Source organism: Bombina bombina, chromosome 4 (assembly GCF_027579735.1).
Source record: "Bombina bombina isolate aBomBom1 chromosome 4, aBomBom1.pri, whole genome shotgun sequence".
In the NCBI taxonomy this organism is placed as follows: Eukaryota; Metazoa; Chordata; class Amphibia; order Anura; family Bombinatoridae; genus Bombina; species Bombina bombina.
In genome coordinates, this window is record NC_069502.1 from 1,147,513,721 (window position 1) to 1,147,538,067 (window position 24,347).

The following is a 24,347-nucleotide window of genomic DNA, read 5'->3' on the forward strand; positions in this document are numbered from 1 at the left end:
GCTCAATCTGATTGGCTGATCGGATCAGCCAATCGGATTGAACTTGATTCTGATTGGCTGATTCCACCAGCCAATCAGAATTTTCCTACCTTAATTCCGATTGGCTGATAGAATCCTATCAGCCAATCGGAATTAGAGGGACGCCATCTTGGATGACGTCCCTTAAAGGAGCCTTCATTCGTCATAGTCCGTCGGTGAAGAAGGATGTTCCGCGTCGGCGGGAGGAAGATTCAAGACCCGGCTTGGAAGATGACATCGCCCGGATAGAAGACCTCTTCAGCGCCTCTTGGAAGATGACATCGCCCGGATCGAAGACTTCTTCAGCGCCGCCTGGATGATGACTTCATCGGATGGAAGATTTCTTCAGCGCCGCTTGGAGGATTAACTTCTTCCGCTCCGAATGTCCACTTCGGTTCCATCGCTGCTCGGCTGAGTGAAGACGACTCGAGGTAGGATGATCTTCAGGGGATTAGTGTTAGGTTTTTGTAAGGGGGGTTTGGGTTAGATTAGGGGTATGTGGGTGGTGGGTTTTAATGTTGGGGGGGGTTGTATTTTTCTTTTACAGGCAAAAGAGCTGAACTTTTTGGGGCATGCCCCCACAAATGGCCCTTTTAAGGGCTGGTAAGGTAAAAGAGCTTTGAACTTTATTTAATTTAGAATAAGGTAGGGCATTTTTTTATTTTGGGGGGGTTTGTTATTTTATTAGGGGGCTTAGATTAGGTGTAAGTAGCTTAAAATTGTTGTAATATTTGTAAAATATTTGTAACTTATTTTTTTATTTTTTGTAACTTAGCTTTTTTTATTTTTTGTACTTTAGTTAGTTTATGTAATTGTATTTAATTGTAGTTATTTGTAGGTAGTTTATTTAATTAATTTAATGATAGTGTATTGTTAGGTTTAATTGTAACTTAGGTTAGGATTTATTTTACAGGTAATTTTGTATTTCTTTTAGCTAGGTAGTTATTAAATAGTTAATAACTATTTAATAACTATTCTAACTAGCTAAAATAAATACAAAGTTACCTGTAAAATAAATATAAATCCTAAGATAGCTACAATATAATTATTATTTATATTGTAGCTATATTAGGGTTTATTTTACAGGTAAGTATTTAGTTTTAAATAGGAATAATTTATTTAATGATAGTGTAGTTTTAGGTGTAATTGTAACTTAGGTTAGTTTTTATTTTACAGGTACATTTCTCTTTATTTTAGCTAGGTAAGCTATTAAATAGTTAATAACTATTTAATAGCTATTGTACCTAGTTAAAATAAATTGTAATTTACCTATAAAATAAAAATAAATCCTAAGATAGCTACAATATAATTATTATTTATATTTGTAGCTATATTAGGGTTTATTTTAAAGGTAAGTATTTAGTTTTAAATAGGATTAATTTAGTTAATAATAGAAATATTATTTAGATTTATTTTATTAATATTTAAGTTAGGGGGGCGTTAGGGTTAGACTTAGGTTTAGGGGTTAATAATTTTATTACAGTGGCGGTGGCGTAGTGGGGGGCAGGATAGGGGTTAATAAATTTATTATAGGTGACGGTGTAGGGGGGGCAGGATAGGGGTTAATAGGTTTAATATAGGTTGCGGCGGGTTCAGGGAGCGGCGGTTTAGGGGTTAAACTATTTATTTAGTTGCGGCGAGGTGCGGGATCAGCAGGATAGGGGTTAATAATTTTATTATAGAGGGCGACGGTATAGGGGGGCAGGATAGGGGTTACTAGGTATACTGTAGGTGGCAGCGGTGTCCGGGAGCGGCGGTTTAGGGGTTAATACATTTATCACAGTTGCGGCAGGGTCTAGGAGCGGCGGTTTAGGGGTTAATACATTTATAAGAGTTGCAGCGGGGTCTAGGAGCGGCGGTTTAGGGGTTAGTAACTTTATTTAGTTGCGGGGGGCGCCGGTATAGGGATAGAACAGTGTAGTTAGTGTGGGTGCTTAGTGACAGGCTAGCAATAAAGCTGGGAAAAAGCCGAAGAGCAGCGAGATCGGATGAGTGATAACTCTCACAGTCCGCTGCTCATCGCCCCGCAGCTTTTTGACAGCTTTATTTGATAACTTAGGCGAACGTATTCAAGGTCCGCGGCGGCGAAGGTAGGCGAGCTTAGGCGGGCGTATTGGGCCGGCGAAGGCAGAAAAGTAGACGGCTTGATAACTACCCCCCTTTGTCATCAACCTGAGCTCATACCAATTAACATCATTGGAGATGAAGATACTAAATAAAGGTTTGTCTTTTATTCCAACCACTCTCTACAAACCATTTGAGATGTACATTGATATATTAAAATTTGAGCGAAACCTCAGATTGAAAGAACACTTCAGTGCAATACAGGGTGACTTTGGCATAGAACCAGGTGACATAAAGAAAATGAAACCCAAGAGCACATATGATTGTTCCAGTTCAAATCCCAGCATTAAGACATATACCAGATTGCTGCTGGAGGACACTGATTCAATGTGTAAAAAGGCAAAAGCAGACTGCAGGAATAACTTGTCCAAAGAAGAGAGACAGGTGGTTGATCACCTAAGTACCAATAAGGAGCTGATATTTAGGGAGGCGGACAAAGGAGGAGCACTGGTAATAATGGACTATACATACTATCAACAAGAAGTCCTTACACAGCTTGGGGATGATTCCACAATTCCAAAGTATTAACCTGCAACCCGACAAGAATGTTCAAACAACACATTGATGCAGTATTGGATCGAGCCTTTGAAAATGGCTGGATTAACAAACAGGAAAGGGGTTTTATGAAAGTGGAACATCCTCGGATACCGGCATTTTATACACTACCCAAGATCCATAAAAATCCTACTAGCCCTTCCGGAAGACCCATTGTATCTTCTATTGGGTCTTTGCTCCAACCTATTGCTATATTCCTGGATAACATACTGCAGCCAGTAGTATGCAATATGCCCTCATTCTTGTTGGACTCAATCAGTCTAATTAATGAATTACGGAGATTTCCAAAAATTGAGGAACCTATTATTCTGGTTACACTGGACGTTGTGAGCCTCTACACAGCTATCCCCCATGGGCAAGGGATCGCAGCAACTCAGAAACAACTGAACCGATACCCATATGTGGGGCCACCGATTGATCTAATTCTGGAATTACTAGAGCTATGCCTACACAGAAATTATTTCAAATTTGAAAAATCATTTTATCTACAACTAAAAGGCACGGCGATGGGGTCTAATATGGCCCCATCGTATGCCAACCTGTTTATGGCAGAATTCGAAGAAAAAGACACTGACCTCTTTAAACACCGACAAGTTAAATACTTTAAGAGGTACATAGATGATTTATTCATTCTATGGTCAGGCACAGAAAAGGAATTGGATGCTTGGTTCCAGATGTTAAACTCAGTTTCAGCGGATCTACAATTCAAAATGACGAAGAGTTATACATCTGTGGATTTTCTGGATTTAAGAATTTATCTAGAAGCTGGGGTCTTGTGCACCACACTCTTCAAGAAGATTACGGATAGAAATTATTTATTAGAAGCTACAAGTTGCCACCCACCGTCTCTAAAGAATGCACTACCCATTTCACAATTTAAGAGAGTAATCCGAAATAATAGCAGTCAGGAGTGTGCACAACAACAGCTTCAGGAGATGAAATCAAGATTCTTGAATAGGGGTTATCCAGAAAAAATGATTGAAAAGCATCTGGGACGGTTTACTTCTATGTCTCAGGACGAGGCCCTACAGGCGAGTAGTACTCAGAAGCAAAACGAAAGAATGACACTATCTACTGTGTACACCGCCGATAAATACAACATGCATCAACTAGTGAGAAAGAATTGGAACATTATAGAGAGTGACAAAAGGTTACCTTTTAAAGGGATTTCCCACCCACAGGTGGGATACAGAAGAGCAAGATCATTACGTGATATCCTGGTAAAAGTGGACCCCGTCCACAACTATACAAAAAAGAACTGGCTACAGACTTTCAAGCCTGGTTGTTACAAGTGTATGGGTTGCACTACGTGCAATGGTCTTTCTAATGCCAAATTTTTCACTCATCCTACCACCAACCAGAGATATACTATCCGACATAGAGTAACCTGCACGACTACACATATTGTGTATTTGTTGCATTGTCCGTGCGGGTTATTCTATGTCGGAAAAACTATTGATGACCTCCGCACCCGTATGGCAAATCACTGCACGGCCATTCGATTGGCAATTAAAAATCATGATTCAGAACAACCTGTTTCACGACATTTTGCGCTGAAGGGCCATACGGTGGCGGACTTGAGATATGTGATCATTGATCACATACCACCCCTTACGAGGGGCGGCGATAGAGACAGGATTCTGCTCCAGTGCGAATCCAGATGGATTTTTAATTTAGGTACTATAGTACCTGGTGGGCTTAATACCCACTTAGACTGGCACTGTTTTTTGTAGCCCCCTATAATTTGATAGATATAGTTGGTCCAAGAGTCTATTAACACATATAATTAGTAGTTTAACTAATGTGTAGATTGGACATTGTACAAATGTAGTTATGACAGATATTTGGATGCTATAAGCATGGGCATCATTATAGGGGTACTGTCTCTTTAAGGATTATGTAGATAAAATTCTCTTTAGGAACTAGGATTACAAGGAACTAATTAGTACTAGTGAGGTTTGATTTTTAGTCAAAAAGAAATGTATCTAAGTCGATGGATAGCATTGGTCTATAGGCAAGGTAACATAGCAAATCAAACTAATATACAGCTTAGGGTTAATGTGATTAGGCACATAGATACAAAGGAATACATGTTAATATGCGATTTAGCTTGAACTTAAAAAGGCTAAGAAGTTATTTTTGTGCTTAATGTATCATAAGTGTTTAACTATATCTTTATCCACTTATTCCATGTTAATGTTTTTAACCACGGTGATTCATTTTATTTTGTACAGCATGACGCTGTGTCTGGTTGTCATGCCGACGCTCTGGGCATGCGCAGTGGTGCAGGCAGAACGCCGGACGACTTCCGGTACAGCGACATGTTCAGTCGGTGGAGGGTATTTAAGGTAAGATATTTTGTATGTTATGTAAGGTTTGAGGACGGGGTTGGAATCCCCGAAACATCACCTATATTAATAAAAAGCTTGATATGCTGTATAAGTGTTAGTCCCGGTGAGTGCTCTCTCTTTGCAAAAAATTCTGAATGTTCTTTGGATGCACCCTGGGCAGCTGTGATATAAAGTGAGTGCAGAGTTCCCCAGAGACTGTTATATATATATATATATATATATATATATATATATGTATACAGATGTACACCTGCTGCCCAGATGCCCATAAAACACTAGTGCAACTGTCAGGAGGTGAGAAGAGACAAAACTTTAATGTCCAGGGGTCTGGGACACAAAAATCTGGGAGGCAAGCTGAATTTTTAGGGTGCCTGGGAAACTATATATAAAATATGTTATATAATGTAAATAATATATTTGTAACAAATTCCTCTTTTTCTTTTTTTTCTTCAGGAGGATGATGTTTTTCCCATTAACATTTTTAATTGGAGTATATCTTCTGGCTTTTAGCGGAGCTCAGAACTGTGCAATCGTCAATAAAATTGGCATTTTTAATTGGTGTAACCTCACTAAAATTCCACATGTACAAAATGATACGGTGAAGCTAATGTTACTCTTCAACTACATAACAGAAATCGATGCCTCCTCCTTCCCTCTTCTGAAGAATTTGCTTTTTCTGCACCTGGGCTCACAAAGAAACAATTCACTAACAATAAGAAAGAATAGTTTTCAAAACTTACCAAACCTCATTGAGTTGGATTTAGCTGACAACAAAATTCTGATTCTTGATCCTGAAGCTTTTTTAGGGTTGTCAAAATTACAAAACCTTATTTTGTTTAACAACAATTTAAATGAGTCAATTTTGGAAAATGACTATTTTAAAGATTTGATGTCTTTGCAATTCTTAGATCTTTCCAGTAATAAAATAGCTTATCTCAAACCTAATCCTTTGTTTTACCATCTTTTTTACTTTTACTTAATTAACTTAAAGCATAATCAAATATCCAGAATTTGTGAAGGAGACCTTTACAGCTTTCAAATGAAATACTTTGCAGTAATGGATTTATCAGCCAATCATCTATACAAATCAAACATCTCAGTCTGGGAGCAATGTGGGAATCCTTTTAGAGATATTCAATTTGACACTTTGATACTTTCTAGTAACGGATTTAGTGCAGACAACACACAAAAACTTTGCAATGCCTTGAATGGAACAAAACTTATTCAACTAAAGTTATCTTCTCATATCATGGGACCAGGATTTGGGTTTAAGAATACTAAAGACCCAGATAATTCCACCTTTGTGGGTTTAGCAAATAGTGATCTGAAGATTTTAGATTTATCAGAAGGCTCTATTTTTCATTTAAAACCGTACACATTTGGCAATCTGTCTAAGCTAGAAATGCTCATACTCAATAACAATAAAATAAACTCTATTGAAGAATTTGCTTTTCATGGTCTACATAGCCTTCAAATCCTTAATTTGTCTCAAAATTTATTAGGTGAACTATATAGCCACACATTTGATGGACTTCCAAATGTAACCATAATTGATTTGCAACAAAATAATATTGGAGCTATAACAACAAATGCCTTTGCAAAACTAACACAGTTAAAGTATTTGGATCTTCGTGATAACTCTATTAAATCTATTCAATTTTTTGCAAACATGAAATTTGTAGAGTATATTTTTTTAGGAGGAAATAAACTGAAAATGATAGATAGCTTCAAAGTAGACACCAACTTTGCAGATTTCTCAAGCAATCGGTTGAAAAACCTTGGTGATCTGCATAAACTTTTAACAAACGAGTTTCTTAATTATGTTATTTTGAAACAAAATGTTTTTTTGGAATGCTTTGTCTTTTACAATATTTCCAATAAGAATTCACTTATACATCTTGATCTGTCAGAAAATGTTATAGAATTAATATGGAAAAATGGACAGTGTTTGGATGTGTTTCATAAACTTTCTAAGCTATTGACTCTAAAGCTAAATAATAACTACCTTACCTTTTTCCCAGATGGTATCTTTAATGGGTTGACATCTTTAAAAACTCTTAATTTGTCTTCCAATTTGCTCACTTATATTTTCCCTGGAGTTTTTCCAACAAATTTGGATACCGTTGATTTGTCCAAAAATAAATTGCTTTCACCCAGTCCTGAGATTTTTGCTTCCTTACAGGCACTTGACATAACCTATAACCAATATATTTGTGACTGCTCTATCACAGATCTTATAATATGGCTAAAACAAACAAACACTACTCTTTTGGGTGAAAAAGATGACATTTATTGTGTGTTTCCACAAAACTTCAGATTTGTCCCACTCCATAATCTCACAACAGATGGATGTGATGAAGATATCATATTGATGCCTCTTAGGTTTTCATTGTTTGTTTTCACCAGCTTCTCCATCATAATGTTCTTGATAGCAGTAACAGTGTATACCCAGTTCCGAGGGCTGTGTTTTTACCTGTTCAAAAGACTAATAGACTCTGTACTCCAAGATCCGCCCAGTGAAAACTCTGACCTGTACAAATATGATGCTTATTTTTGCTACTCTAGCAAGGATTTTCAATGGGTTCAAGATGCTTTTTTCAAAAACCTTGACTCTCAGTACTGCGACAAGAACCGTTTCCAACTGTGCTTTGAAGAAAGAGACTTTATTCCAGGAGAGGATCATATTATGAATATCCGAAATGCAATATCAAATAGTAAAAAGACAATCTGCATTGTGACAAAACGATTCCTTAAAGATGGATGGTGTGTAGAAGCGTTTAACTACGCACAGAGTCGATATTTTAGTGAACTGAAAGACGTGCTTATTATGATAGTGGTTGGGTCACTATCGGAATACCAGCTGAAGAGATATCAACCTATACGGACATTTGTACAAAGATCTCAGTATTTAAAATGGCCAGAAGACTACCAAGATATCGACTGGTTTCTAGGTATACTTTCCAATAAAATCTTAAAAGAACAAATTCCAAAAAAGAAAGAATTAAACATATCAAATGAACAGCCTGCTTTGACGTTACAAAACATATCAACCATATCATAACCCATATTATCTTTTTATTATTTTATTTTATGTTTTCTATGATGAGTTGCCAAATGGATGCATTTCATATTTTTCACACAAATGCTGGTAGGGTGTGGTGAAGAAATTAAAGGTACATGAAACCCAAAAGTTTTCTTTCATGATCCAGATAGAGCGTACAATTTTAAAGGGACATTAAACACTTTGAGATGGTAATATAACATGATAAATTATATATATATATATATATATATATATATATATATATAAAATCTACAATATGCTTTCATTATTTATTTTTTCCCCTTTTCCTGTAATTCCGTTCTGAAATTGAGAGCTTTTCACTGCCTGTTAGAAATGGAAGTGCAAAACACTGTTACATTCCACACAGCCATTGGCTGCACACTCTGGTGACCTATTTATAACTGTCCCTAATTGGCCACAGCAGTGAAGGTAACCTAAGTTACAACATGGCAGCTTGTTTTATGGACATTAAAACATATTTTGTCACTATTTAAAACAACTTATACAACTTTAAAAAATACATCTACAGGTTATTCTCAGACTAATCTTTTCTTTGAATGCATCATTCTAGCTAGCATTTATTTAGTGCTTAATGTCTCTTTAAACAACTTTTCAATTTAATTATATTAAATTGTCTTCACTCTGTTGAAAAGCTGGGAAGTAAGCACCGGACTGTTTACAAGTCTGGAGCACTTTATTGCAGCAGTTTTGGAAAGAATGTTATACTTTTGTAAGAGCCCGTGATGGCAGCACATTTTCCTGCTATGTAGTGCACAGTACCTACCTAGGTATCTCTTCAACACAGTATATCATGGTAATAATGCAAAGTTGCTAATAGAAGTAAATTAGAAAAAAAACAATTACAAAATTGTATGCGCTGTCTGAACAATAAAAGAAACATTTTGGGTTTCACATTCCTTTAAATGAATATTGATATTGTATCTAAGAAAATGCTTGACATTTGCCAAAGGCTGCTGAGTGTGAATTTTTTTTAACAAATAGGTTTTTATATGGTGATGGCATTTACAAAAGTGTCATCAACAAAAAAGGTGAAGTAATATTCTCTACAAAAACGTGTATATATATATATATATATATATTAAAGGGCCATGATACCCAAATGTTTAAACACTTGAAAGTGATGCAGTATAGCTGTAAAAAGCTGACTAGAAAATATCACCTGAACATCTCAAAAATTCATCAGTAGCCACATCCTATTGTAAAGGACTTCTAAGCAGCAAATCAGTATGCCTGTCCTGGGACAGCTAAGGGAGTGAGCTTACATGCACACTCATGTTATTTCCCTATTCAGTTTAAGGAAGTTTACTATGAAATCTCATGAGAGTTAAGTGAAATCTCATGAGATCACAGTAAAAGAGTTCATGACCTCAGCACTGCTGATGCTGATTGGCTGCTGTTCATTTATTCATTTTTTATTTTTTTTTACCTGCAGCTGAGCAATAGCTAAAGTATATTTTTTTTACACAGAACTTACTCTGCTGAGCTGAGGAAATTGTGAGGTAAAATATCTTCCTTTTTTTACATAGCGATGCCTAGGTGATATTTTCCTGTCAGCTTTTTACAGTTATACTGCATCAGTTTCAGGTGATTTAGAATATGAGTATTATGTCCCTTTAAGACTCTGGTAACAGTGTTACATGATATCTGACAAATGATATTTAAATGAAATATACAATTGTATATCTATATGTTTATTCATTTCTTTATTTTAGGAATTTTGAAGAACTATACATGGTAATTTATCTCTAACGTACACTGTTCCATCCAATTTGATAACCACTTTAGGTATTGTGTGTTTATTAGGGCCAGTGCACTTTTACCAGCATATCTGCTATATTTAAAATTCGGATGGCTAGGATTGGCTAAATAGACTATGTACAGAAATACATAGTTTGTATATTCTTAAATTTCTATTTCTAATTTCTCCAACATAGGTGTGTCCGGTCCACGGCGTCATCCTTACTTGTGGGATATTCTCTTCCCCAACAGGAAATGGCAAAGAGCCCAGCAAAGCTGGTCACATGATCCCTCCTAGGCTCCGCCTACCCCAGTCATTCTCTTTGCCGTTGTACAGGCAACATCTCCACGGAGATGGCTTAGAGTTTTTTAGTGTTTAACTGTAGTTTTTCATTATTCAATCAAGAGTTTGTTATTTTCAAATAGTGCTGGTACGTACTATTTACTCAGAAACAGAAAAGAGATGAAGAATTCTGTTTGTATGAGGAAAATGATTTTAGCAACCGTAACTAAAATCCATGGCTGTTCCACACAGGACTGTTGAGAGCAATTAACTTCAGTTGGGGGAACAGTTTGCAGTCTCTTGCTGCTTGAGGTATGACACATTCTAACAAGACGATGTAATGCTGGAAGCTGTCATTTTCCCTATGGGATCCGGTAAGCCATGTTTATTACGATTGTACATAAGGGCTTCACAAGGGCTTATTTAAACTGTAGACTTTTTCTGGGCTAAATCGATTGATTATTAACACATATTTAGCCTTGAGGAATCATTTTATCTGGGTATTTTGATATAATAATATCGGCAGGCACTGTTTTAGACACCTTATTCTTTAGGGGCTTTCCCCAAGCATAGGCAGAGTCTCATTTTCGCGCCGGTGTTGCGCACTTGTTTTTGAGAGGCATGGCATGCAGTCGCATGTGAGAGGAGCTCTGATACTTATAAAAGACTTCTGAAGGCGTCATTTGGTATCGTATTCCCCTTTGGGTTTGGTTGGGTCTCAGCAAAGCAGATACCAGGGACTGTAAAGGGGTTTAAAGCTTTAAACGGCTCCGGTTCCGTTATTTTAAGGGTTAAAGCTTCCAAAATTGGTGTGCAATATTTTCAAGGCTTTAAGACGCTGTGGTGAAAATTTGGTGAATTTTGAACAATTCCTTCATGTTTTTTCGCAATTGCAGTAATAAAGTGTGTTCAGTTTAAAATTTAAAGTGTGTTTTTAGTTGCGATTTCTTCTGCTAGAAGAGTCTCAGAATTATCTGCTCTGCAGTGTTCTCCTCCTTATCTGGTGTTCCATGCAGATAAGGTGGTTTTACGTACTAAACCTGGTTTTCTTCCAAAAGTTGTTTCTAACAAAAACATTAACCAGGAGATTATCGTACCTTCTCTGTGTCCAAAGCCAGTTTCAAAGAAGGAACGTTTGTTGCACAATTTGGATGTTGTTCGCGCTCTAAAATTCTATTTGGATGCTACAAAGGATTTTAGACAAACATCTTCCTTGTTTGTTGTTTATTCAGGTAAAAGGAGAGGTCAAAAAGCAACTTCTACCTCTCTCTCTTTTTGGATTAAAAACATCATCAGATTGGCTTACGAGACTGCCGGACGGCAGCCTCCCGAAAGAATCACAGCTCATTCCACTAGGGCTGTGGCTTCCACATGGGCCTTCAAGAACGAGGCTTCTGTTGATCAGATATGTAGGGCAGCGACTTGGTCTTCACTGCACACTTTTACCAAATTTTACAAGTTTGATACTTTTGCTTCTTCTGAGGCTATTTTTGGGAGAAAGGTTTTGCAAGCCGTGGTGCCTTCCATTTAGGTGACCTGATTTGCTCCCTCCCTTCATCCGTGTCCTAAAGCTTTGGTATTGGTTCCCACAAGTAAGGATGACGCCGTGGACCGGACACACCTATGTTGGAGAAAACAGAATTTATGTTTACCTGATAAATTTCTTTCTCCAACGGTGTGTCCGGTCCACGGCCCGCCCTGGTTTTTTTAATCAGGTCTGATATTTTATTTTCTTTAACTACAGTCACCACGGTACCATATGGTTTCTCCTATGCAAATATTCCTCCTTAACGTCGGTCGAATGACTGGGGTAGGCGGAGCCTAGGAGGGATCATGTGACCAGCTTTGCTGGGCTCTTTGCCATTTCCTGTTGGGGAAGAGAATATCCCACAAGTAAGGATGACGCCGTGGACCGGACACACCGTTGGAGAAAGAAATTTATCAGGTAAACATAAATTCTGTTATTAAAGGGGCATTAAAGTAAGTTTATATAGCGAAAGAATATAAATGCATGACCAATTACTGCATTTTATAAGAGCTGCTTACAGAATACATATTTTAAACTATGCTATTAGAAAGCAAAACAGTTTAAATTTTGCTAATAAGAGCAGTCTAGGGCTTTACCCCTTGAAACGTTTTATGAATATCATTATCCTATCTCCTTTGCTATGGCTAATTAGAAACAGATGTAAATGAGCTCATAAACTAATTAATAAATAAGTCACTCAGTAGCATGTTGCAGGGTTATGTGCTGAATCCTGCAGGATACACTTTTCAGGTAAAATAGATAAAATATATATTATATTAATATATTACTTACCTTGTCTAGTTTTTGTTTCTACAGCAATGTTGGCCATTGTAGCTTGTACAGGGGCAGTGTACTCTAAATGTTGTCCCCTTTAATTTCTTCCCAATGATCCATTTAACCTGCTGGAGTATATTAAATGGTTCACAAATAGCTCATTTACCTATATTTCAACATTTTAAATAGCTTATTTAGCCTGTGGTATCCTTCCCATACTAAAAGTTTCTATACTTAAGTATTGGCTATATAAAAGCTGTGCATACATAGCCAGCATAATAAATTACACTCCTAGTAGGGGATTATGAGAGATAAGTAATAAAATGTTAATTTTCAGTTCTCTTTAAGTATTGGGCTTTGGTATACAGAGGTAATATAAAGATGCATGTGTGTGTACAGAAACAGATAAAGTAAGGAGATCAGATTTCCCTGCAATCTCAACCGATTGTAATTTAACATTTTTAAAAATCAGCTATTTCATATACAAAAATAATCCCAAAAAAGCAATTTCTTATACATTTTATACTCTGCAGCTAGTGTAACAAGTCATTGGAAACACATTAAGGGAATAGCAAATTTACACTACACTGTCCCTTTAATCATGCTAGGATATAATAAATTTGTACTTTTATATTCATACAGTATTTTGGGTTAAAGAGGCAAATGCTGTTATTTATTATAATAGTGTTAATTTTTTATCTATCCCTAGTTTTTATTTATATATGTATATATATATATATATGTGTGTGTGTATATATATTTATATATGTATGTATATTAGGGCTGGGCGATATGGGCAAAAAAAAATCGCGATTTTTAAAAAAAAAAAAAAAAAAAAAAAAAACGCAATTGCGATTTAATCGCAATTTCTCTTGTTAAGTGTGTTCAGTCCACGGGTCATCCATTACTTATGGGATATATTCTCCTTCCCAACAGGAAGTTGCAAGAGGATCACCCAAGCAGAGCTGCTATATAGCTCCTCCCCTCACATGTCATACCCAGTCATTCTCTTGCAAGTCTCAACAAAGGAGGTTGTGAGAGGAGATAGGAGTTTTTTACTTAATTATTCTTCAATCAAAAGTTTATTATTTTAAAATGGCACCGGAGTGTGCTGTTTTTTCTCTCAGGCAGTATTTAGAAGAAGAATCTGCCTGCGTTTTCTATGATCTTAGCAGACGTAACTAAGATCCACTGGCTGTTCTCGCACATTCTGAGGAGTGGGGTAACTTCAGAAAAGGGAATAGCATGCGGGGTCCCCCGCAAATGAGGTATGTGCAGTAAAATATTTTCTAGGAATGGAATTGACTAAGAAAACACTGCTGTTACCCATATGATGTAAGTACAGCCTTTAATGCAGTAGTAGCGACTGGTATCAGGCTGATAAATGTATGCGCAGTTGAGTTATTTTCTAGGGACTAGAATTTGACTGAGAAAATACTGTTAATACTGAAATAAATGTATGAGCCTTAACTGCAGTAGAAGCGACTGGTAGCAGGCTTAGTGATAACTTTGCATAACACTGGAAAGTTGTTTTTAAAACGTTTACTGGCATGTTATGCGTTTTGTGAGGTACTTTGGTGATAAATCTTTTTGGGCATGATTTTTTTCCATATGGCTAACGTTTATTTCTGCATAGAAACCGTTGTAACAGGTCTCCCACTGTTGTAATATGAGTGGGAGGGGCCTTTTTTTAGCGCCATGTTGCGCAGTTAAAATTCTAGCACAGTCTTCCTGCTTCTTCCTCCTTGATCCAGGACTTCTCCAGAGAGCTCAGGGGTCTTCAAAATTCATTTTTGAGGGAGGTAATCAGTCACAGCAGACCTGTGACAGTGTGTTTGACTGTGATAAAAGCGTTAAATCTGAAATTTATTATCCGTTTTTTGGGTATTGAGGGGTTAATCATCCGTTTGCTAGTGGGTGCAATCCTCTGCTAAATTCATACATTTACTGTTAAATTTGTTGGCTATAACTGAATTAGTTCATTGTTATTTCAACTGTGACAGTTTTTTTGTGTTTTTAAAAGCGCTGAAGCGTTTTTTTCTATTGCTTGTAAATTTATTGAAAGATTTTTTCCAAGCTTGCTAGCCTTCATTGCTAGTCTGTTTAAACATGTCTGATACAGATGAATCTACTTGTTCATTATGTTTAAAAGCCAATGTGGAGCCCAATAGAAATATGTGTACCAATTGTATTGATGTTACTTTAAATAAAAGTCAGTCTTTACCGGTAAAGAAATTATCACCAGACAACGAGGGGGAAGTTCTGCCGCCTAACTCTCCTCACGTGTCAGTACCTTCGCCTCCCGCTCAGGAGGTGCGTGAGATTGTGGCGCCAAGTACATCAAGGCCCTTACAAATCACTTTGCATGATATGGCTAATGTTATGAAAGAAGTATTATCTAATTTGCCTGAGTTAAGAGGCAAGCGCGATAGCTCTGGGTTAAGGACAGAGCGCGCCGATGATACGAGAGCCATGTCCGATACTGCGTCACAATTTGCAGAACATGAGGACGGAGAGCTTCATTCTGTGGGTGACGGATCTGATCCGGGGAGACCGGATTCAGAAATTTCAAATTTTAAATTTAAGCTTAAGAACCTCCGTGTATTGCTAGGGGAGGTGTTAGCGGCTCTGAATGATTGCGACACGGTTGCAATCCCAGAGAAATTATGTAGGCTGGATAAATACTATGCGGTGCCGGTGTGTACTGACGTTTTCCCTATACCTAAAAGGCTTACAGAGATTATTAGCAAGGAGTGGGATAGACCCGGTGTGCCCTTTTCCCCTCCTCCGATATTTAGAAAAATGTTTCCAATAGACGCCACCACACGAGACTTATGGCAGACGGTCCCTAAGGTGGAGGGAGCAGTTTCTACTTTAGCCAAGCGTACCACTATCCCGGTGGAGGATAGCTGTGCTTTCTCAGATTCAATGGATAAAAAATTAGAAGGTTACCTTAAGAAAATGTTTGTTCAACAAGGTTTTATATTACAGCCCCTTGCATGCATTGCGCCCGTCACTGCTGCAGCGGCATTCTGGTTTGAGTCTCTGGAAGAGGCTATTCGCACAGCACCATTGGATGAGATTATGAGCAAGCTTAGAGCCCTTAAGATAGCTAATGCATTTATTTCGGATGCCATTGTGTATTTAACCAAACTAACGGCTAAGAACTCCGGATTCGCCATCCAGGCGCGCAGAGCGCTATGGCTTAAATCCTGGTCAGCAGATGTAACTTCTAAATCTAAATTGCTTAATATTCCTTTCAAAGGGCAAACCTTATTCGGGCCCGGCTTGAAAGAAATTATTGCTGACATTACTGGAGGTAAGGGTCACACCCTTCCTCAGGACAGGGCCAAATCAAAGGCCAAACAGTCTAATTTTCGTGCCTTTCGTAATTTCAAGGCAGGAGCAGCATCAACTTCCTCCGCTCCAAAACAGGAAGGGACTGCTAATCGTTACAGACAGGGTTGGAAAGGCAATCAGTCCTGGAACAAGGGCAAGCAGGCCAGAAAACCTACTTCTGCCCCTAAGACAGCATGAAGAAAGGGCCCCCTATCCGGAAACGGATCTAGTGGGGGGCAGACTTTCTCTCTTCGCCCAGGCTTGGGCAAGAGATGTCCAGGATCCCTGGGCGTTGGAGATCATATCTCAGGGATACCTTCTGGACTTCAAGACTTCTCCTCCACAAGGGAGATTTCATCTGTCAAGGTTATCAACAAACCTAATAAAGAGAGAGGCATTTCTACGATGTTTACAAGACCTCTTAGTAATGGGAGTGATCCACCCAGTTCCGCGGACGGAACAAGGGCAAGGTTTTTACTCAAATCTGTTTGTGGTTCCCAAAAAAGAGGGAACGTTCAGACCAATCTTAGACCTAAAGTTCTTAAACAAGTTCCTAAGGGTTCCATCGTTCAAAATGGAAACTATTCGAACCATCCTACCCATGATCCAAGAGGGTCAGTATATGACCACAGTGGACTTAAAGGATGCCTACCTTCACATACCGATTCACAAAGATCATTATCGGTACCTAAGGTTTGCCTTTCTAGACAGGCATTACCAGTTTGTAGCTCTTCCCTTCGGGTTAGCTACGGCCCCGAGAATTTTTACAAAGGTTCTGGGCTCGCTTCTGGCGGTACTAAGACCGCGAGGCATAGCGGTGGCTCCGTACCTAGACGACATTCTGATACAAGCGTCAAGTTTTCAAAATGCAAAGTCTCATACAGAGATAGTTCTAGCATTTCTGAGGTCACATGGGTGGAAAGTGAACGTGGAAAAGAGTTCTCTGTTACCACTCACAAGGGTTCCCTTTCTAGGGACTCTTATAGATTCTGTAGAGATGAAGATTTACCTGACGGAGTCCAGGTTATCAAAAATCCTAAATGCTTGCCGTGTCCTTCATTCCATTCCAAGCCCATCAGTAGCTCAGTGCATGGAAGTAATCGGCTTAATGGTCGCAGCAATGGACATAGTGCCATTTGCGCGCCTGCATCTCAGACCGCTGCAACTATGCATGCTAAGTCAGTGGAATGGGGATTACTCAGACCTGTCCCCTTTACTAAATCTGGACCAGGAGGCCAGAGATTCTCTTCTCTGGTGGTTGTCGCGGGTTCATCTGTCCAAAGGAATGACTTTTCGCAGACCAGATTGGACGATTGTAACAACAGATGCCAGCCTACTAGGCTGGGGCGCAGTCTGGAACTCCCTGAAGGCTCAGGGATCGTGGTCTCAGGAGGAGAAACTCCTCCCAATAAACATTCTGGAATTAAGAGCAATATTCAATGCTCTTCTAGCTTGGCCTCAGTTAGCAACACTGAGGTTCATCAGATTTCAGTCGGACAACATCACGACTGTGGCTTACATCAATCATCAAGGGGGAACCAGGAGTTCCCTAGAGATGTTGGAAGTCTCGAAAATAATTTGCTGGGCGGAGTCTCACTCTTGTCACCTGTCAGCGATCTACATCCGAGGCGTGGAGAACTGGGAGGCGGATTTTCTAAGTCGCCAGACCTTTCATCCGGGGGAGTGGGAACTTCACCCGGAGGTATTTGCTCAACTAATTCTTCGTTGGGGCGAACCGGAGCTGGATCTCATGGCATCTCGCCAGAACGCCAAGCTTCCTTGTTACAGATCCAGGTCCAGGGACCCGGGAGCGGTGCTGGTAGATGCACTAGCAGCCCCTTGGGTTTTCAACATGGCTTATGTGTTTCCACCATTTCAGTTGCTACCTCGACTGATTGCCAGGATCAAACAGGAGAGAGCATCGGTGATTCTGATAGCGCCTGCGTGGCCACGCAGGACCTGGTATGCAGACCTAGTGGACATGTCGTCCTGTCCACCATGGTCTCTGCCTCTGAGGCAGGACCTTCTAATTCAGGGTCCTTTCAACCATCCAAGCCTAATTTCTCTGAGGCTGACTGCATGGAGATTGAACGCATGATTCTATCAAAGCGTGGTTTTTCGGAGTCGGTTATTGATACATTAATACAGGATCGGAAACCTGTTACCAGAAAAATTTACCATAAAATATGGCGTAAATATTTATATTGGTGTGAATCCAAGAGTTACTCATGGAGTAAGGTTAGGATTCCTAGGATATTGGCTTTTCTACAAGAAGGTTTAGAAAAGGGTTTATCCGCTAGTTCATTAAAGGGACAGATTTCTGCTCTGTCTATTCTTTTACACAAACGTCTGGCAGAGAATCCAGACGTCCAGGCTTTTTGTCAGGCTTTGGCTAGGATTAAGCCTGTGTTTAAAACTGTTGCTCCTCCGTGGAGCTTAAACTTGGTTCTTAAAGTTCTTCACGGTGTTCCGTTTGAACCCCTTCATTCCATTGATATTAAGCTTTTATCTTGGAAAGTTCTGTTTTTGATGGCTATTTCCTCGGCTCGAAGAGTCTCTGAGTTATCTGCCTTACATTGTGATTCTCCTTATCTGATTTTTCATTCAGACAAAGTAGTTCTGCGTACTAAACCTGGGTTTTTACCTAAGGTTGTTTCTAACAGGAATATCAATCAAGAGATTGTTGTTCCATCATTATGTCCTAATCCTTCTTCAAAGAAGGAACGTCTTTTGCATAATTTGGACGTAGTCCGTGCCCTAAAGTTCTATTTACAGGCAACTAAAGATTTTCGGCAAACTTCTTCTCTGTTTGTCATTTATTCTGGACAGAGGAGAGGTCAAAAGGCTTCGGCCACCTCTCTCTCTTTTTGGCTTCGTAGCATAATACGTTTAGCCTATGAGACTGCTGGACAGCAGCCTCCTGAAAGGATTACAGCTCATTCCACTAGAGCTGTGGCTTCCACCTGGGCCTTTAAGAATGAGGCCTCTGTTGAACAGATTTGCAAGGCTGCAACTTGGTCTTCACTTCATACCTTTTCAAAATTTTACAAATTTGACACTTTTGCTTCTTCGGAGGCTGTTTTTGGGAGAAAGGTTCTACAGGCAGTGGTTCCTTCTGTTTAAATGTTCCTGCCTTGTCCCTCCCATCATCTGTGTACTTTAGCTTTGGTATTGGTATCCCATAAGTAATGGATGACCCGTGGACTGAACACACTTAACAAGAGAAAACATAATTTATGCTTACCTGATAAATTTATTTCTCTTGTAGTGTGTTCAGTCCACGGCCTGCCCTGTCTTTTTTTTTTTTTTTTTTTTTTTGAGGCAGTTCTAAATTTTAATTAAAGCTCCAGTCACCACTGCACCCTATAGTTTCTCCTTTCTCGTCTTGTTTCGGTCGAATGACTGGATATGACATGTGAGGGGAGGAGCTATATAGCAGCTCTGCTTGGGTGATCCTCTTGCAACTTCCTGTTGGGAAGGAGAATATATCCCATCAGTAATGGATGACCCGTGGACTGAACACACTACAAGAGAAATAAATTTATCAGGTAAGCATAAATTATGTTTTTCTTATAAATGACTATAATACCTTCATTTTGCATTATAAAGTTTATTTAACACTACAGAATCTTCATATACATGTTTCTCAATGTCCAATACACTCTTGGAGCATAAAAATACAAACCACAAAATAGTTAAAATAAAATATATATATATAAATAAATATATATATATATATATATATATATATATATATGACAACCAATAGTGATGAATCCGTATCCAGAGAGACTTCACAAAGCAGGCACAGCAGGAATTTGATATCCGTTTAATATGAACAATATGAACAAAACCAGTTTGGTTTTGTTCATATTAAACGGATATCAAATTCCTGCTGTGCCTGCTTTGTGAAGTCTCTCTGGATAGGGATTCCATCCGTTTGGATTCATCGCTATTGGTTGTATGTGTATACGGTAGTGCACCAGGTGGTTGCTAGAGTAAAGTGTGCCGTTTCCACATTGATTCCTGTGTGTGTATATATATATATATATATATATATATATATTCTTCTTTTTTAAACATTTTAATTTGACTGAAAATGAGCCCTGCTCCTGTCCAGTAATCCATTACAGGCATATAGCAGTAGGGGTGGGGGGATGCTCCTTTTAGAAATGCTGTGCCTTGCTGATATAAAATACATTGTAGATGCAGTTAAGTTAACCCAGCAGCAGAGGGGACTGCAGTTTTAGCCTTTTTGGGAGCTGTGGGGTTAACTGCATCTGCTATGTATTTAAGCCGTTTCTCAGAGAGCAGTAGATTGTATGGGAGGTTCCATAATGTTTACATACCCTAAGTTTCAGACTGCAGATGTCCCTAGGGGGATATATAAGTAAGTGACTTTCTCTCCTCTTCATTCCTGCATGGGCTCTGTTTAGATTTCTAGATTGATCGGCTGCTTCTCAGAACAGAAAGTGAAAGTAAAAGAGCCATTTTACAAATGTGTGCTAAAAGCAACCACTAGATGGAGCTGGTTTGCAATAAATCACAAATAAATGAATGCATTACAGCCACTTCTAAAGGAATTTTTTATGTAGGAAAAAATTGCGACTCCTCGCGGTTTTAAAATCGCGGTGATTAATCACGGGTTTAAATCACCTATGCAATTAATCATGCAGCCCTAATGTGTATATATATATTTATAAACTAGGGACCAATAGAAATAGCACTAATACAGTTAACACAACCATTATTGATTAAATCCATTTGCCTTTTTCTCTTTAACCCCAAAGTGCTTTATAGATATATAAATACATTGTATGTAACTAGCATGATTAAGCACTACAGTGGCTGCTGTATAAAAACAAAATAGACAAGTTAATTAATATATTTAATTATGTGACATTATATATATATATATATATATATATATAATTTATTTGGAATACTCTGGAGTTATTACCTTGTTTCTAATACTGGCATTCTACTTTAGTAAATACCCTTAGGGTTTGATTTGACATACATGTTAAGACAAATTTAAATAAATGATACATTTCACTGTTGTAAAGTGGGTGTTTGAATTGACTGTTGGTCGATTTGAAGACTTTGGACAAAACAAAACGCCAGCAATTTTAATTAATTATTTTAACAAATTGCTAGTTCATATTTGTGATAAAGTTATATATTTGATTAGTGCATGTCACTATAATTTGTAGTGTCCATTGAATGTATAGATGATTTATTTTCTATTTTAGCTCAATACCTCATTTATTTTTATTGTGTTTTTTTTTTTGTTTTATGTTATGTATTGTAATGAAAAATGCACTGAAATCAGAGAATGTGACATTTAAAATGTTTTTGTGTGATTTTCTCTTTCTTATTTTTTTATAGACCATCCTTACTTTAACTAAGCTGACATTTAAAAAAAGATAGGCTTAGATTACAAGTGGAGCCTAACAATATTAGTGCCATATTACCACTTGTAATACCTACTACACTGAGCTCTCTAATAGTACCCCCTGCTCTATCTATTAAAAATATAAGAGCACTAAAACTGTTTAGGCCGTGTTAGGATGCTTTGGTTAAAACATTTAAGAATCTACTTGTAATTTTACATTCTGCATTATTCTTTGCATGAGGTTGTGCAAAATATAACACACACCCTGCACTACTGATCACATTTCACTTGTAATCTAGCCTATATTGTCTATGTAATATCCCTTTGCTGTCTGTCTCCCTAGGACGGGGGAAAGTGTTATAGTTGTCTGCCTGTTTTGTGAGACCTAAGCTTCATCAGATTTAGAGCACTGGAACTGAAACTGGGCCCAGAAGCCATGTCTGTATGATACAATGTATCTGCTCATAGAAAACACTGTAATGTTAGTAGAGTGTCTGGCCCCTATACAATTTAGTACAGATACTTAAAAAAAAATCACAGAGAGAAATCTTCAACTATAAACATTACTTTGATTGTTGTAAAGTTCCTTAAAGGGACACTAAACCCTAATGTTTTCTTTAATGATTCAGATAGCGCATGCAATTTTAAGCAACGTTCTAATTTACTCCTGTTATCAATTTTTTTCGTTCTTTTGCTATCTTTATTTAAAAAGCAGGAATAATAAGCTTAGGTGCTGGCCCATTTTCGGTTCAGAACCTGGGTTACGCTTGCTTATTGGTGGCTAAATGTAGCCACCAATAATCAAGTGCTACCCAGGGTGCTGAACCTAAAATAAGCTTTACATTTATTATTTTTAAATAAAGATAGCAAGAGAACGAAGAAAATTTGATAATAGGAGTAAATTAACAAGTAAAACACAGCAGATACATACCAATATTTAGTGAATTTACTATAACCACATCAAATACAAAACATACAGAACTATTTAATAAACCTTTGTTGCTCGAGAGTTAAACTAGAGAACAATGTCTGTGATCCTGCACTACATTATCCTCTGAAATATTAGTAATTATGTTGTACAATACAGTTTATACCTATTGTGTATGTGAACTAAGCAATTGAAGATAAGCTGCTTAAATCTCTGCTTACAGCTTATCACTTGTATTTGCTCATTGTATGATATAATGCAGGTTCTTGCTAAATACACATAGGGGGCCAGAGGCCGTATACCCCAGTTTTTGCGCGAGTCTTCAGGCTCGCCGGAAACAGGAGTTAAGAAGCAGCGGTCTTAAGACTGCTACTCCTTAACTCGTCCGCTGCCTCTGAGGCTGTAGACATCAATCCGCCCGATCTCATACAATCGGGTTGATTGACACCCCCTGCTAGCAGCCGATTGGCCGTAAGTCTGCAGGGGCCAGCATTGCACAAGCAGTTCAACAGAACTGCTTGTGCAATGATAAATGCCGACAGCGTATGCTGTCGGCATTTAGCAATATCTGGCGGACATGATCGCTACAGCGGATCATGTCCGCCAGACATTTGACAAATCGGTTTAAAAGTTAGGAGCCAGGAAGAATATTTAGGAGCCAGACATACTTTCAGGAGCTAGACTGTGGTATTTGTATATAAATATGAAGAATAATCCAAAACGTTGGGAGCCAGGGGTAAAATTCTAGGAGCCACTGGATCCGAGGTTTTCAAGCTCTGCTGTACAGTGTGCTCCCCCCTGAATGATCACCTATTTGTATCTCTGAAGAATCCAGTTGCATAAATGCCTGAGCTGGGGACAACTTTTAAACATCTAGTTTGAATCATTTCTTCCATGTGATAAAAAAGGAAATATATTTTTACTCACTATCTCACTCAATTCCTTCTTCACAGAGCTCTTATTTTCCTCCTCCACAATTCCTGTAGTCTCTGCTTCACAGATGGCATTTCCCTTCTTAAATAGAATTATTCCGGGAATGATTTTAAATAAGGGCAAACCCCTTACACCTGTATATATATCTATTGAGGTACAACTTTGTTATATATTTTTGCTGACTTTACTGCCATATAGGAATCAAGACATGCACACTCCGAGCCTATGTTTTAACAAACAGTACCAAGAAAAAACATTACATGTGAATAGTACAAATACATTGGAAAGGGTTTTTAAAATTAAGAACTTCAGGGTTAAACTTAAAGGGACAGTCTTCTCCAGAATTGTTATTGTTTAAAAAGATAATCCATTTATTACCGATTCCCCAGTTTTGCATAACTAACACTGTTATATTAATACACTTTTTACCTCTGTGATTACCTTGTCTCTAAACCTCTGCAGACTGCCCCTTATCGCAGTTCTTTAGACAAACTTGCATTTTAGCCAATCAGTGCTGACTCATAAATAATTCCACAGAAGTGAGCACAATGTTCTCTAAATTACACACATGAACTAGCGCTGTCTAGCTGTGACAAACTTTCAAAATGCATTTAGATAAGAGGCGGCCTTCAAGGGCTTAGAAATTAGCACATGAGCCTAGCTAGATTTAGCTTTCAACAAAGAATACCCAGAGAACAAAGCAAACGAGATGATAAAAGTACATTGGAAAATTGTTTAAAATTGCATGCCCAATCTGAATCCTGAAAGTTTAATTTTGAGTAGACTGTCTCCTTAACACCTTGGGAGCCACAATCACAAACTTTAAATTACTGAATTATGTCTTTCCTTGGTTGTTTGAATTCACAAGTATAAATCCACACATTTTAGAAACTAAAATGCTGAGTTTAATCTTTTATTGTCAATGAATAAATTGTGTATTACTGTACAATAAACAAATTTTAAGCTATAATATTCATTCTTTAAAATTGTATTTCTTATTTAAAGATTTTCTGCAGTAATGAATGTCAGCTGTAGTTTATAAAGCAGCATTTATTTTTAGTATTATTAATCCATAATGTGAATGTCAATATATATATATATTTATTGGAAAAAAAGTGTAAAATGATATAGGTATTTTCTGTCACAGGATACAAGTCTGGAAAACAGTCTTTGATATATGTACTAGAAAAGATGTAAAAAGTATCCTTGCAATAAAATAAATTGTATTTTTCTATATCAGAATTCATGGTCTTGTGTTTATTGTCCATGTCTGTAATTTATATTAACAAATGTATAG

General features: G+C 37.8%; 1 protein-coding gene across 2 annotated transcripts in view; it reads left to right on the forward strand.

Annotated features, from left to right (window-relative positions):
* TLR5 (toll like receptor 5) overlaps nucleotides 1-24,347 on the forward strand; it is a 248,429-nt gene that overhangs the window by 185,890 nt on the left and 38,192 nt on the right. The window contains exon 2 of one of the 2 annotated variants that reach the window (XM_053712532.1): nucleotides 5,502-7,999. In XM_053712532.1, coding sequence (XP_053568507.1) covers nucleotides 5,502-7,999 — 2,498 coding nt within the window. Of the gene's footprint in view, nucleotides 1-5,501; nucleotides 8,263-24,347 lie in introns of those variants that run through there. The other variant, XM_053712531.1, reaches the window with a different exon arrangement.